The sequence below is a fragment of the Ranitomeya variabilis genome, chromosome 1 (genome assembly GCF_051348905.1).
Source record: "Ranitomeya variabilis isolate aRanVar5 chromosome 1, aRanVar5.hap1, whole genome shotgun sequence".
Taxonomy (NCBI): Eukaryota; Metazoa; Chordata; class Amphibia; order Anura; family Dendrobatidae; genus Ranitomeya; species Ranitomeya variabilis.
In genome coordinates, this window is record NC_135232.1 from 576,186,018 (window position 1) to 576,203,118 (window position 17,101).

Here is a 17,101-nt window from a genome sequence, read left to right on the forward strand (position 1 = left end):
CTCCCACCTGGGCACAGATAAAGGCAAGTCCATGCACATAATGAAAAGGGTTGCCAAAATGTACTCAAACACTGAAGGAACATCTACCATTAGCTATAGACCGCAGAGCCAGCGCTCTCATACACAGTGCACATAAATCATATATTAATATCATTTTTTTAAAAAAACATCTCAGCATAATACACTTGTATCAATATTTTTAACAGTCATATAAATGTTTTTTTATTTCTGTGTTTTTATTTTGGTTGTCATTTGTCTTTATCTATATATTGGTTTTCCAGCACGTCTCTTTGGCCTCTTTTATACATGCAACATGATGGATGGCTGCAACACTGAAATTGATTATGGACATCTCTTTGCATCAATGTGGACCTTCTGCCATACATACACAGATGTGCAATGTGACTGTTAAAAATATTGATACAAGTGTATTATGCTGAGATGTTTTTTTTTTTTATGCGCCCGGACACTCTGTGCTGCCGATATGCACCGGCGCATCTTGTGCCTCCCTCGCACGTATGGGGTTAAAAACCTTTTTTCCCCCCTGCTTGCGTAGGGATGTGTGACGCTCTGGTTCATAGTATGGGGCCTGAGTTGGGCGGGGCGCATGCGCTGCTAATACCACTCTCATTGGCCACCTGGACATCACATGTCCGGTCACATGGCCATTTAAGGTCCTGTTATTCTGCTAAACCTTACTTCCTCTTGACAAAACGGTGCTTTTGCACGCGAAACGCGCGTCGAGGGTCTCCTGCATCTTCACCCTGGATCCCCCAGCTCTGCCCCCGGTAAGCTCTGCCCTTCTGGCAATGATTTGTCCAGCGGTATTATTGATTTCCACATGACTACTGATGGCAATCTTACCATAGTACCTTATGCACTGTCACTTTACTCAATGGATTGATATATTTACTTATATGGGCATGTGCAATGGTGGACTCTTTTGGGCATATCTGTGTCTATCCTGGTCTTTCTTCTATTGTGCTGTTATGATTTTTGGACTCACTTGAGATTATTGTTAATAAAGTATATATTTTTTTTTACCTAGTTGCTCCAGCTTTTCTCCTTCTGTGCATGATTCTGGGAGCGGGTATTCTATCGCTGCTGTGTATGGGGAGGTGGTTCTCACCCCCTTTTTTATGACATCTAGAATGTCACCGAGGTTCTGTTTTGCAGCAAATTTCTCCTGCCTACGCTCAGTAAGGCGAATGTCAATGCGCACACAATGCTGTATAAATGTCTCTAGCTCTTGTGGTGACTCAGAGCGAGCTAGTTCATCTTTTACAATACTAGACAGACCCCTTTTAAAAATAGGCAATTGTGAATAACTGTCCCAATTGGTATCTAAGTTCAATTAGCCATACAAATAATTTAAAAGGCTACGCATTTAATTTTGACTATAAATTCCATTAATTGCACCTTTCTCCTCGATACAAGCCTAAATGACTGCATATTCCACCTCAACACTCCCCAGCCCCTTCCATAATGTCTATTTGGCCTAACAGGGTTAAACATATAGCAATTGTCATCATTAAAAAAATGCCTAGATATAGCATTGACATACAGTATTTTAGGATAAATAATAAGGAATCAATGCTTTCGGTTTGTTCACATCCAATAATGTACCGGATTAGGACAACTCCTTATCTTGCTGAAAGCAAAATCATTGTTGGTCCAAAATCAGATATGCCAGATCCTTATCTAATACAACTGATTGAAAAAATTTGTGGCCCCCATTACACATTAGACTGTTGGCTAAGCCAACTGATATTGGTGGATTCATGCTTTGATGGTCTAATGTGTATAGGGACCTTAACTATTTCCGTTGTACTGATTCTTATAATTCTTTCTATATTGATCTGAGTGTTTTCTTCTGTATGAAATCTGTACATTTTCCCTTTGTTTTAATCACTACTTTTTTGTGGCTTACGGACATGCGCATTATTTCTTTAGGGACCTCGTTATATAGAGAGATTTTTTCCCAGACGATTTCTCCATCCTTTATATAAATGATTAGAGATTTTCTAATACAGTTGAAGCATCAACATCTGTCAATATGAGAATTCCAGCTATTTTTGAGAAATATTTATATTTTATTGACCAATCCTTCAGGCAATTATTCCCTTTTTTTTTAAACCAAATTGCTCCAGCCCTGAGCCCAAGAATTCATTAGATACGTGTGAGTTATATCTCAGAGATATAAATTAGGTTTATTATGTAGGAGAATCCTTGTCCTTTTGCTATAATTGTGAATATGTGAATATGACTTAATACAACTGTGATATATCAACATAATGTAAACTACATTTGCACTACATAAATAATATTAAGTATTTTTTTTTTCAGTTCTAGAACTTAAATGTAGCTGATAATGGTAAATGCTGGAGAAAAGATAGGCATAATCCTCAGTAAGGTCATTGAGAACTGGTTATCATGAGACTTTTGCATTTATTTTAATGATTGATACGATGAACTAAAATCAAACTCTTTCCTCTTGAAGTGAATTTCAAGTCCCATACCATTTGAGCTCTAATGTCGATATTGACACATGCAGAAATGAAAATACACAACTGGACTTCCATAGATGGTTTCATTCTTTTGGGCATCACTGATGTTCCAGACCTTCAAATCTTCCTTTTTATAACTTTTCTCATGTTTTATCTATTTAATTTATCAGGAAACCTCAGCATTGTTCTTCTCATTATTATCGAACAGTCTCTTTACAAACCAATGTATTTTTTCTTGGGTAACCTTTCATTTTTGGATGTCTTCTATTCAACTACCACTGTGCCCAAGATGCTGTCGGGCTTACTTCTAGGTGACAAGATGATATCAGTCTTTGGTTGCATAGCTCAACTCCACTTTTTCCACTTTCTGGGCAGCACTGAGGCCCTTCTTCTTTCTTCAATGTCTTATGATAGATATGTTGCCATTTGTAACCCTCTTAGATATCATGTCCTTATGGGTAGAACGTCTTGCATCCAGTTGGCTTCTAGCTGTTGGCTCATTGGTTTTCTATACTCTTTACTGCAAACCATTATTACTTTCAGGTTACCTTATTGTAACAAAAAGCAAGTTACACATTTCTATTGTGACATAAAACCTGTTATAAAACTGGCTTGTGCAAATACTAAGCAAAGTGAACTTCTAGTGACAGGGATTTTTGCTTTTGTGGGTGCCTGTACAGTTCCAATGATCACCGTGTCCTATATGTACATTGGAAGCCATCTCTTGAAAATTCGATCAAGGCAGGAGAGACGAAAAGCCTTCTCCACTTGTACTTCTCACATTATCGTTGTTTTTCTATATTTTGGAACAGCTTTGGGAACGTACCTGGGTCCAACCACACAGAACTCATTAGAAAAAGAAAGAATGAGTGCCATATTGGTCACTGTTATTACACCAGCATTAAACCCGCTTATTTACACACTGAGAAACAAAGAAGTAATGAAGTCTTTTCAAAGGCTATTGGCTCGAAAACAACAATGTGTAAAATGTTATTGACACTTCTAGAAAAAAATGTAAAAAGTTTGGAGTTTATACTCCAAATACATCAATTTTTTAAGTATAGTCTACAGTGCAGTAATTCAATTTACTTTTAAAGTGTGCTGCAGCAGTCTTGGTATTTATATAATACAGTCACAGCAGCTTTTCACTGTTCGCAGTTGACTCATTCTGTTAGGAGGTGTAGATCAGTGTTTGTTTTATTGTCACTTTCAATGGGAGTTGGTGACTCCCTCCATTTTTGGCTAAGCGCTCCTAAAATCAGTCTTATGCTGTTTTTAACCCCTGCATGCCGCAGCCCATTTTCGTGTTTGCGTTTCTGTTTTTTGCTCCTCTGCTTCCCAGAGCCATAACTTTTTTACTGTTCCGTCAATATGGCCGCATGAGAGCTTGTTTTTTTGCGGGACGAGTTGTACTTTTAAATGACTCCATTGGTTTTATCATATCATGTACTGGAAAAAAAAGAAAAAAATCCAAGTGCAGTGAAATTGCAAAAAAGTGTAATTCTACAATAGATTTTTTTTTTTTTTACCATGTTCACCAAGTGCTAAAACTGACCTGGTATTATGAATCTCCAGGTCATTACGAGTTTGTAGATGCCAAACATGTATAGGTCATTTTCTTAGACCCGTAGCGACTCCATTTTTTGTTATCTGGGGTTGGGTGAGGGCTTATATTTTGCGCGCCAAGCTGACGTTAATGATACCATTTTGGTGTAGATACGACCTTTTGATCACCCGTTATTGCATTTTAATGCAATATTGCAACAACCAAAAAAGTAATTCTGATGTTTTGACTTTTTTTTCCTTATTCCAATTACCGATCGTATAAATTATTTTTATATTTTGATAGATCGGGCGATTTTGAATGCGGTGATATCAAATATGTGTATTTTTTTTGTTTGTTTTTATTTCAAATGGGATGAATGGGGGGTGATTTGCACTTTTATCTCTTTTATTTTTAAAAACTATTTTTACTTTACACTTACTTCAATAGTCTCCATGGGCGACTAGAAGCTGCGATCATCTGACTGCTTGTTCTACACAGAGCAGGGCTTCAGCCCTGCTCTGAGTAGCAGAAATATGCACTTGCTATGAGCACCAACTGCTGGGCGGCGCTCATAGCAATGACAACCACAGTCGTGTGCTGCAGACCCAGGGTTGTCATGCCAACCTATTGGCGACCCGTGATCATGTGACATGAGTGCCAATGGGTAGGATTAGTGACGCGCTTCCAGTGCAATCACATTAAATGCCGGTGTCAGAGATTGACAGCGGCATTTAACAGGTTATCAGCTGTGGGTGGATCGTATTTCCAACTGCGGCTATTAGGGGCACATTTCAACTGTTCAAATCAGCTGATATGTGCCTGGAAAGATGTGGGCTCAGTGCTGTATCCTACAACAAAGGGAGAGACACGATGTAAAATCCAATAATAATATATATAATCATTTATACATATTGATAAATCAAATAAAGAACCAAGGGTATAGGGAAAGTGTATGATACAGTTTCTGAAGGTCTTGTAGTTGACCATCTGTCTCCTGTATGTCAAAAGCTAGAGGTTGTCTTGTCAGCCCAACCTATATTTGGATGTCTAGCGTTACTTCTAGCCGGTAAACAAGTATGAATAGGAATATATAACATGAGGTAATGCATAGAGTCATAAGGAATATTGTGGAATCTACTTTTAAGGTATAGACAGTAGACATGAACTGGGTTACCTTATGTGGATATTTTGTGGGAGGAAATAGAACCCATGAATGTCTATGGGACGATAGGGTATATAAACCCATCTCTTCTCAGCATGTAGTAGTTCTCATACCTTGAGGCTCTCTACATGGACGAACTCATCATGACACAAGACCATATGTAAGATCTCTGCTTGCTTTCATTTTCTTTTAAACCTAATACTTAAGATTTGTGTGCAATGAACTTATAATTTACTTTTTCTTCATTTTTGTAATCACTTTTTGAATGGACATTAAAATAAGCTCTGTTTTATCCGCACAAATCTATTTTTGTTTTTCTTCAAAAATCCTCACTAAAGTAACTTTTCTAACATTTTGGCGAGCCTTAGCCAGATCTGATTTTTGTCTTTTCTGTGAGGAATTTCAGCCTTTTCAGGGGGGAGGTTGCTAAAACACCTGTTTTGAGTTGTTAAAAGGCGCAGAAATTGTACTATATTGTGTTACAAAAGTCAGACGGAACCTACACACAGAAGTGAGGATTTGTGCAAGCTGCAAGTCTTATCTGCACGGAACTCTGAGGAATCCATAAAGACATAAGAGGACCCTCCATTGACGATTGGATCATTCCAGGAGGAAAAGATAATTCCATAGGTGAGAGAAATGGAGTTCATCCATGAATATTCTAAGAAAAGTAATATACCGTTTCAGTTTGTTCATAGCCATACAAATGCACAATTATGGTCTAGTCTGTATAATCAATGTGAAGCAGAGAATCTTAAAATTGATAAGAGGTTTTTTTCTGTAAAAAAGTTACAAAGGAAGCTTCAGAATGTAATGCACATGGTACGAGTGTACAATAATTTAGTTTTTGATAAAACTGAAACTCAGACACAAATATGTACTGTCACACAAGACATTGATCATACTGACATACGTGAAACACATGAAGCTGATGGGGATTACTTTGACTGTCCAAATTGTTTGATATTGTCTGAACATATTGAACAATTGGAAGATCAAATTGATACCAGAACAGAATTATTGTCCAAATTGAGACAAGATATTAAAAAAGCTTCTGTTGTTACACGATCAAAAGACCAAGAAGACAATGCTGCTTCTGCATCATTTATACCTGACACACAAGAATTAGATGAATCAGTAGATTTACATGCAGAAGAATTACAACGGAAAAAATTCCATGACAGAGCTGCACGCATTAATCTAAAAATACACGATCAGTTAATGAAAATTGCAAAAGACATTCCAAAATTCAATGACAAGATGGATGCCTTTTACAATGCAGACATTTTTGAATCAAACACAGACAAATACAATCTTAATGATGAACAAAAGAACAAGATTTTCAAAGTATGGTTACCCTCACATATGGGAAGAAGGTTACAGACCACACCCAGATTAAATGAGAACCATGAATTGACACATAGTACAAGAGAGGACAGACTTAGGCAATTAAATTCTTACATCACAGGAGAGGCCACTCCAAATGCTGAAATTTTGGAATCATTAAAAACTAATATTAATGAGGATCCATTTGTATTTTTGGTAAAATTTGAGCAGGCCTATAGAATGGTGATGGAAATTGGGCCTAATCAGGAACCAACATCCATGATCAGATTTTTTGTAAAAAAGTTCAAATATTTGGATCCTGCCTCAGAGCAAATGGCTAGTATTCAGCCATCTTTGCAAGAAGCAACAGTTTTTATCGACAGAGTAAGGAGATCCATGAAGCAAAATCAAGTCAAGGCTAAAATAGCAGTAATTCATGAAAAGGAGGATAGTCAGTTGAAACTTAGACCCACAGTAACATTCAAGAGCAAAGATTACGTGGATCAAAGAGGTAAAAATACTACACAAAGAAACAATATCCATTGTTATTTCTGTGGTATACCTGGACACTTAAAGTGGCGATGCAGAAAATTCTTAAGAGCAGAATCAGAGACAGGTACACAAGGGACAGGTAATCTTGGAAGGGAAAACGGTCTCATGCCAAAAATATCCACCAGACCTTCTGCACCTCCAATACAATCTAATGCCTCCACTCACACTGACAACAGACAAACGCAGTCACCGTATGCACCATTAATCAGACAGATCAGAGAGATGACAGTTAAGGAGACCGAGTCCAGAAATAGAATGCCGAGTGCTCTCAAAAAGGATACTGGACTTCTTCCTTCTCCTTCATCTTTCTGACAATCACAGACAATTCCTACACCTCATCCATTGGAATTTGTGACTCGAGTTACATTAGATGAATGTGGAAGACCATTTGTCAAGGTAAATCTAGCAGGACAGAATGTTGTATTTCTCATTGACACAGGAGCTCAATTAAGTGTTACAAATCTTGATCTGAAGTTACAACCAGATTCACCAGTTTGTACAATTGTTGGTTTTAGTGGAAAAGGTGGAACTAGAGCAACCTTAGTTACTGATGTGATATTGGAAATACCTAGTTCTTTCAAAACAGGAATTGACATTTGGTATTGTCGTGATTCTGAAAATATACTTGGCACGGATTTTATGCAGAAATTTGGATGGGTTGTTGATTTAGGAAATCAGGTGATCTGGAAGGATTCCAATGGTTGTAAACCTGTAGTCATTGATCCTAGTGATTATAGCCATATTGGAAGTATTTGCTTAAATGATGTTGTGTCAACAGATCATCTGTGGCCTGAAACTGGTGGTGACGAAGTATTGACAGAAATTGTACAGCTTTTTCCTTCTCTTTGGGCTCAGTTCAGGAATGAAGTAGGGACCATGAAAGATGTAATTGTAAATGTCGAGGGGCGAGATCCTCCTCCCCAGCGTCAGTATAAATTGCCTCCAGAATCAATTGAATCTATGACAAAGATCATACAGGAATTGTTAAAGCAAGGTGTCATCAGAAAGGCTAATTCTGTAAGTAACAATCCTTTGTGGTGTGTTTTGAAATCTGATGGTTCTTATTGGATGATATTGGATCTGCGGATGTTTAATAAACATACTCCCAATGTAGCACCCATTGTTGCAGATACTCATGACATGATGGCAAGGCTGAATGCAAAGGCAAAATACTTTTCTGTACTAGACATCAGTAATGGCTTTTTCAGTATACCTCTTGAAAAGAGTTGTCAGTATAAGTTTGCTTTTACTTTCTTGGATGAGCAATACCTGTTTTGCAGGTTACCTCAGGGAGCTCATTTGTCACCGAGCATCTTTCATCAGGCATTGGCAAAGGTATTAGCTAAATTTTCAAGGCCAGATTGTATTCTGCAGTACGTGGATGATATACTATTGTCCACAGAAGATAAAGAGTCACATGTTTCACTTCTGAAAGAGTTGTTTGAGCTGCTGCATGATGCAGGGTTGAAATTGAACACTAAGAAGGTCAAATTGATGCAGACCGAGGTCAGATTCTTAGGGGTATTGTTGAGCCCAGGTAAAAGGCAACCATTGCAGGAACGGATCGATGCAATTGCTTCTCTACCAGTTCCAACATCACACAAGGCAGTACGACATTTCTTGGGTCTTATAAATTTTTCAAGGGAGTTCATTGAGAATTTTGCAGACAAGGCCCGGCCTTTGTATGATCTTTTAAAAAATGAAAACAGTGAATATTTTATTCCTTGGGGTGATGAACAACAAACCTCATTTGAACAATTGAAAATGAATTTACAAACTGCACCTGCTTTGTCCACAGTAGATCCTACGGCTCCATTTGCTTTGCAAGTGCACACATCAGAGACTTCTGTGTCTGCTGTGCTGCTGCAGTTGCAAGGAGAAGAGTGGAGAATTTTGGGCTATTTTTCTAAGCTTCTCTCACCTGTTGAAAGAGGGTTTGAGACATGTGCAAGACACCTGGTAGGTGTGTACTTTGCAGTCAAAGCAACTGAACACATTGTTGGGTTCAACAAAATCACTTTGCAAACTCCTCATTCTACACTAAAACTTCTCTTTGAGAATAATATCCCAGGTGTGTCACATCAGAGATTTGCTCATTGGTTATTGTCATTATCTCCCAAACAAATTGAGGTAGATTACAAAGCCAAATATGTTCTTCCTCAGTTGATGCAATATGAAGGACAAACTCATGATTGTTTGCAGTCTTTTCAGGATCCAGGTCCATCTCTTTTCAGACGGAAGGCAGAGGCAACAGATGAACCAATTTTTGTTGATGGTTCCAGATTTTATGCAGATGGACACTACTATGCAGGATATTCCATTTTTTATCCCAAAAGAGAACATGTAGTGAAACACAAATTACCGAGTCATTTTTCAGCTCAAAGGGCAGAACTAGAAGCAGTAAAAATGGTATTGCAGCTGAACGAAGCTGACGATCAGTGTCCCATTGTAATCTACAGTGATAGCTCCTATGTTGTGAGATCCCTGACAGATTATTTGCCAGTTTGGGAAAAAAGAGGCTATGTAGATTCTTCAAATAAGACTCTTGTTCATAGTGACACACTGAAAACAATTTTCAAAATAGCATCAAAAAACCCTAATGGTTTTGCTATTGTCAAAGTACCTGCCCATAAAAAAACTGATGATGAATTATCTGTAGGAAATGCTACTGCAGATAGGTTAGCCAAAGAGGCAGCCCTGACAGGAGAAGAAGTATTTCAACCAGAGACTATTGAGCTTTTAGCAGTTCAAAGAACGGACACGCATATCCCTTCATTTGCGGAAGAACAGGAGAAAGACACATCTCTTGTTGCTTCCCGGGTTGATCCAAAACCTCCCTTTGTTTGTGAAAACGGGGTTTTGTGTCATGACTTAAACGGGGAGTTGCGTCCTGTTGTACCAAAACATCTACAGGCTGAGTTCACAAAATATAATCATGAAAGTTTGGGTCATTTGGGCCAACAGAAATTGTTAGACATTCTCAGAGAGAAATTTTACTGGGAAAAGATGGAAGAGACAGTACAAAGTATTGTCCAATCATGTCTCATTTGTGCCCAAATTAATCCAAGACCAAAAGGACAGAAACCGCCACTACTCCAAACCGCACCTGCAGATGGTCCATGGTCTACACTACAGATCGACTACATTGGTCCGTTACCATCAGGTAAAAATGGTCTCAGGTATGCATTGGTTGTAGTAGATGTTTTTTCCAAATGGGTTGAAATTTTACCTGTCAGAAAAGATGATGCTTTGTCTACAGCTAGAGCATTGGTTAATCATGTCTTTTGTACTTGGGGGATCCCAAGAATGATCTCCTCTGATAGAGGAAGTCACTTTACAGGAAAAATCATGCAAGCCGTTTGTACTATTCTAGGGGTACAACAACAGTTCCATGTACCTTACCATCCACAGTCTGCTGGTATTGTGGAAAGGATGAATAGGACTATAAAATCCAGAATTGCCAAGATGCTATTGGATAAAGGCAATACTTGGGTTGATGCCGTACCTTTTGTATTGTTGAGTGTGAGAGGAACAACTTCTTCCACAACTCAGTTCACTCCTTTTGAACTAATGACAGGAAGAAAAATGCCATTGATTTTTCCACATGAACCATTTTTGTCCACACCTCAAAAAGATGCTGTTGCAAGGTCCAAATGGTTGCAATTGTTGCAGGAAAATTTGAAAACAATTCTTCCACATGCTGCATCAAGAATGCAGAGAATGGAGCCACCATATGAATCCAAATTCAAAAAAGGGGCTCAGATGATGATCAAAACTTTCAGGAAGAATGGACCTTGGGAAAGTAACTGGGAAGGTCCCTTTGATATCATTGAAACCATGGGACAAGTTATGATTCTTGTGCAACGAGCATCAAACGTGGTTAAAAATACCCGCAGGCAACAAAGAGTGTGGGTACATGTTGATCAATACAAATTGTATATTGCAAAATAATGATACTGCTTTTCTTTTAGGAAGAAATGGATTCCAATAAGAGCTGGAATACGAAACACCATGACCTTGATGGAAGGGATTCAACACCAATCCTTCGGAAGAAGACGACAGTTCCCAGGAAAAGCTACTATCTGATAGGAATCGCATTTCTGCTGCTATGTACTATTTCAATTGTGATCTACGCAGAAGACATCTTACATCGTGAAACAAACACTAGTGAAGTGAATGAATCTTTCAAAAGAACTCTACATTCAAGGAAACCAAGAGGATCAAGTCTACAAAACCTTAAAGATGAAGACATACCGGACAATTCAGTAGATATTACTGGAAACATTTGCATGGGTTATGGGGTGAAATGCTGTATTGAGCTACACTTCATACATGACACTAACATAACATTACATGCTACCACAGGACCTAAGACTGGGTTTATACAGTTACAAGGAGATTATGTACACAATAATAAGACGGGCACATGGGAATGTAATCCTACAGATGTGTTATACTGGAATATAGAGATAAGAGGTGAAGAGAAAGCAGTGTGGTCAGGAGATATTACAAATGATATGATCACAAAAGGGAAAGTTGGAACATCCAAAACAGATATTTGGTTGAAAACACAACTTTTTGGGAAAACTTTAGATCCTTCATTACTTTCTATTACAGAAGGAGATGAAGATTGGGTAAAAACATGGAACTTCCAGATAACTAGAGAACCAGTACAAGTACAGGTATCTGTAGTATTTACAGTAACAAATACTATAGTTCCAGAAGTAAGGGTTACACCACAGGCAGTACATAGCCAAGAAAATATGTCTCCTTTGTCATTAAAATGCAACACAAGGTTAGAGTTACCTTCGGAATCTCTGTTAACTTGGACCAAAGATAGATTATTTTTGGGAAGTTTTTCAAATGGTCCAACAAATGTTATACACAGAGGTCAATCCGGAAATGTGAGATGGTTGAATAAGAATTTTATTTTTTCTGTAGATAATCCATCTCCTAAGGATTCTGGACTTTACCAATGTTGCGTTTTAACGAAAAATAATTACAAACAATGCAAAGATGTAAATGTAAATATATGGTCAGCAGTAGATAATGTCTGTACACAGGCAAGATTTCAACCATCTACTCCTTTCCAAATTAACCAATTCCAATCTAAACCTATATTACGAGATGGAGTGTTTATGACTATGATATGGACTTTTAACATGTCTAATTGGAAAATCTCTTCTAGATATCCTCAATGTCAATCACATCTCATTAACATGGAAATGGGAATAGAACAATGGTTTGGGAAAAGAACTCCAACACAAGTTAGAAGTAAGAGGGGAGTGTTGGAAGGTATTTTGGGGGGGATTAGGTACAGTAGGAAGTCTGATTAATACTATGGACATACATACACTTAAATCAGATTTGGAAAATATTGGGTATATCGGAGGTAAAGGAGTAAAGATTCAGAAAAGTTTGAATCAAGTTCTTGAGAAAATGGTTTTGACTACTGCTACTGTATTGGGGTCTTCTGTATCACATCTACAAGATGCTACTTTAGCATTAATAGAAAGTGAACAGGAATCTCAAGTGGCCAAAACATGTCTAGAAATCCAGATTGAATATTCCACCAATCTAAAAATGATTGCACAAGCCTTACAAAGTGGAATAACACCTTTAGGACTAATGAGAAATTTGCCTACAGAATATAGTTTTGCATTAAATCATACAGATTTGTGGGTAAATAAGTGGTTAGGATGTGACCAGGATATTTGTGTAGGAACATCACTGATTCCAGTGTCGGGAAGAGAAGAAACCCTGGTTCCTATAACTGTTCTGGGAATTCCTGTTAGTCACACACAATTGCTATATTATCAATTACAGTACACAGATTTTGCATTTGACGGAACAAACACTGAACAATTGGACATTTCTTCATGTTTAAATTTTGTTTCTAAGGTAATGTGTTTACCTGGACAGGATAAAGTCATTTATCATTCATGTTTCAATAATCATACCTCATGCCATGCCAGAGTTGAGAATGTACACACGATCCATGACTTGGTGACACCAGTAAGCGCTAATAAGATTTGTTTCCAAGTTATGTCAGAGAAAGAAGTTGTTTCTGCATACTTTTCATCTTGTGTACATGCTGAAAATCTGACAATAGGTTTATATTGTATCGAGGGAAATGTGAAAACTCTCTCAAAGAAGGAAGGAAGTATTAATATTACGTTAATAGGCTCAAGAAACCTAAAAATCCTTCCAATACAGTTCAATTTGTCCCAGATAAATAATTTTCCTTGGAATATGTGGACAAATGAGATAAAGAAAGACAAGGGTTTGTTAAATTTGTTAACAAAACAATTAAAAGAAGCTGAAATTGTATTCAGACATGAGCAAGGTAATTTAAATGATATTGAACATGAATGGACGAGTATGTCAGGCTCATCTTGGTGGAAAAATTTAGGAAAATCAGTAACTAGTTGGTCACAGTCTTCAACGAAAATGGCAGTAGGAAATGTATTATCTAATCCGATTGTTATTATATTTATTATAGTTTTGCTGTGTATAATATATCAAATAGTTATTATGTGTAAAATTAAGAACATTTATAAAAAGATAAAGACAGAAATGAAAAAGGAAGATGACATTTTGAGAGAAATGCTGAAAAGAAAAATATAATTCTCTAATCTAATTTTAGTTTTCAAAACTCAGGTGACATTCAAGACAGATGTCAATACAAGGTTTTCAGAATAAAGAATGAATGTGATACGAATGGTGAGAGAAAGATTTTAGGGTTAATTATGATATTCTCAAATCATAATCAGGGGGGAATGTAAAATCCAATAATAATATATATAATCATTTATACATATTGATAAATCAAATAAAGAACCAAGGGTATAGGGAAAGTGTATGATACAGTTTCTGAAGGTCTTGTAGTTGACCATCTGTCTCCTGTATGTCAAAAGCTAGAGGTTGTCTTGTCAGCCCAACCTATATTTGGATGTCTAGCGTTACTTCTAGCCGGTAAACAAGTATGAATAGGAATATATAACATGAGGTAATGCATAGAGTCATAAGGAATATTGTGGAATCTACTTTTAAGGTATAGACAGTAGACATGAACTGGGTTACCTTATGTGGATATTTTGTGGGAGGAAATAGAACCCATGAATGTCTATGGGACGATAGGGTATATAAACCCATCTCTTCTCAGCATGTAGTAGTTCTCATACCTTGAGGCTCTCTACATGGACGAACTCATCATGACACAAGACCATATGTAAGATCTCTGCTTGCTTTCATTTTCTTTTAAACCTAATACTTAAGATTTGTGTGCAATGAACTTATAATTTACTTTTTCTTCATTTTTGTAATCACTTTTTGAATGGACATTAAAATAAGCTCTGTTTTATCCGCACAAATCTATTTTTGTTTTTCTTCAAAAATCCTCACTAAAGTAACTTTTCTAACACACGACATGCAATGTACATGTACGGTGCATGTTGTGAAGGAATTAAATAAAGTTGGATCCTATCTGCCTTTTAAGTTTGTAGATCTTGACCAAGAAGAGTAAATTCTGACACAGTTAAGTTAACTATACACATTTGATAACTGTCCACTAAATGGGACATGTCAGCTGTTTTGAACACCTGACTTGTGCCCGCAATAGACGCCAGTGGAGTTCCAATCCGAAATGGGCGCACCGGTGACTCTCGTCACATGATCGGGGGTCATCGGTGTGTCGACATAACAACCAGGTCTCCAGCAGACCTCTACGTATTGAGGCTGAACAGGGAGGATGCTGCAGTACTGGCCGGGTTTAGATGAATCGGGTACAAATTGAAAGACATAGAAAAGAGCACAAGGAAAGCAAAGGATGTGAACAGTGCCGAACTCTGTGTTGATGCTGTAACTCATGTGGACGTGCTGCGATTGAAACCAAGTAAAGTTCTACGTTTAAAGTTTGAATTGGACTCTATCTCTTTGTTCGTAACACTGCCAGAAGGAGAACTTCAGCAGCCCTGATGGGACCCTGACGGTGCAGAGGGTATGCAAGAAAAGGGACTTTGCTTATATGTGGTGGGAGGCCAGGGAGTGCGTAACCAGATATGCTCAGCCACAACTATGGCCCTGGCCCTCCCTCACAGCTGTACTCTGCCTGTGAGCAGCGCATTTGAATATATTTCCCCTTGCATTTTCCCTTCTGAATTCTAATTAATCCCCTCCTGTGTCTGTGACCAGTCTCTCTGCTGTCCCTCCCTCCTGATAACACCTGGCCTATTTCATGTGCACTTAGCTGGTTATAAATTCAGAGACACAGGTCTGTCTGGACCGTGATCTGTCTCTATAAAGATGGCTCTAAAAGGATAACAGTAGAAATATGCCAGAAATGAGAAATGAGCAGAAGTGAACAATAGGTACGACTAACCACTAGGGTTGAGCGACTTTCATTTTTTTAAGGTCGAGTCGGGTTTTGTGAAACCCGAATTTGTCCATAGTCGAGTCGAGTGCAGTCGGCCAATTATCGCTAAAAGTCGGGGATCGACCGAAACACGAAACCCAATGCAAGTCAATGGGGAAGCATAGTCGGCAGTGAGTGGAGGCCAGGAAAACACCTACAGTGCCCATTTCAATGCCAAAAACATCCATTCTTGTTTCTGAAGCTTGTCAATCTTAATTAACTTTATAATAGTTTTTCAATGGAAATTGGGGGTCATTTGGCAAATTTGTGGGGGGTAGGGCTGGTTCAAGGTTTTAGTGGGCCCAGGAATCGTGGACTACGTCACGGCGGTGGAGCAGGGAGAGGAAAGTATTTCAATGTTGCAAGTGCTGTGATCCTGAGCAAGCAGGGGGGCACACTTGTTCGCATTGGCACTGGCACAGGGCCCCTCAAAGTACAGCGGTGTGTTTGCACGGCGGGGGCGCCTCCCACCAGCAGCGACACTTTTGCGTACTCTGAGGGGCCCTGTGCCAGTGACATCGCCAACGAGTTATGCCCCCCCCACCTGATGAAGGAACCTGCACTTTCATCTGCACCTTCCTCTTTGTCCCTGTGTAAGGTGGTATAACATGCGGGAAGGGGAACCTTACTTTCAGCAGGGTCAGATTCTGGCTGTGTAGAGTGCAAGGGGAATGTAGTGGTCTAGGTCAATGTACCAGCAGACTCATCTAGCAGTGGCTGGGCAATGGGCAGGATGAGGAGGAAACAGATATAGGGCCAAAGAATAAAGTAGGCTAAATGCAGTTCAAAATTGGTAACAGGACAGGACTAAACAGGCGGCATTGCTTTGTTCAGTGGAGTAGCAAACCCAGGAGCAGCAGACACTGTTTTAAGGGCCCAACCACACTAGTAGGCCAAATGCAGTTTAATATCTGATACTATAGGACCAAAGCCAGAAGGTTGAAGCTCAGCTTTATTCAGTTGAGGGCAAACACCAGGGAGGGGCAGACACCGTTAGTAGGCCCTAACCACCAATTTTTAAAATAACAGCACTTAATGAGAGCCAGAAGGTTGAAGCTCAGCTTTATTCAGTTGAGGGCAAACACCAGGGAGGGGCAGACACCGTTAGTAGGCCCTAACCACCAATTTTTAAAATAACAGCACTTAATGAGAGCCAGAAGGTTGAAGCTCAGCTTTATTCAGTTGAGGGCAAACACCAGGGAGGGGCAGACACCGTTAGTAGGCCCTAACTACCAATTTTTAAAATAACAGCACTTAATGAGAGCCAGAAGATTGAAGCTCAGCTTTATTCAGTTGAGGAAAAACACCAGGCAGGGGCAGACACCGTTAGTAGGCCGTAACCAAAGTTGAAGGCCAAATGCAGTTTAATATCTGATACTATAGGCCCAAAGCCAGAAGGTTGAAGCTCAGCTTTATTCAGTTGAGAGCAAACACCTGGGAGGGGCAGACACCGTTAGTAGGCCCTAACCACCAATTTTTGAAAACACAGCACTTAATGAGAGCCAGAAGGATGAAGCTCAGCTTTATTCAGTTGAGGACAAACACCAGGGAGCAGCAAACAGAGGTATTAGGCCCCATCCAGCAATTAAAAAAAA

General features: G+C 38.7%; 1 protein-coding gene across 1 annotated transcript; it reads left to right on the forward strand.

Annotated features, from left to right (window-relative positions):
- The first annotated feature begins 2,556 nt into the window (after positions 1-2,556).
- On the forward strand, positions 2,557-3,504 carry LOC143797550 (olfactory receptor 12D1-like). The gene has a single exon (XM_077281077.1). It carries the CDS (start codon positions 2,557-2,559, stop codon positions 3,502-3,504), a length of 948 nt encoding a protein of 315 aa, XP_077137192.1.
- Positions 3,505-17,101: the final 13,597 nt, after the last annotated feature.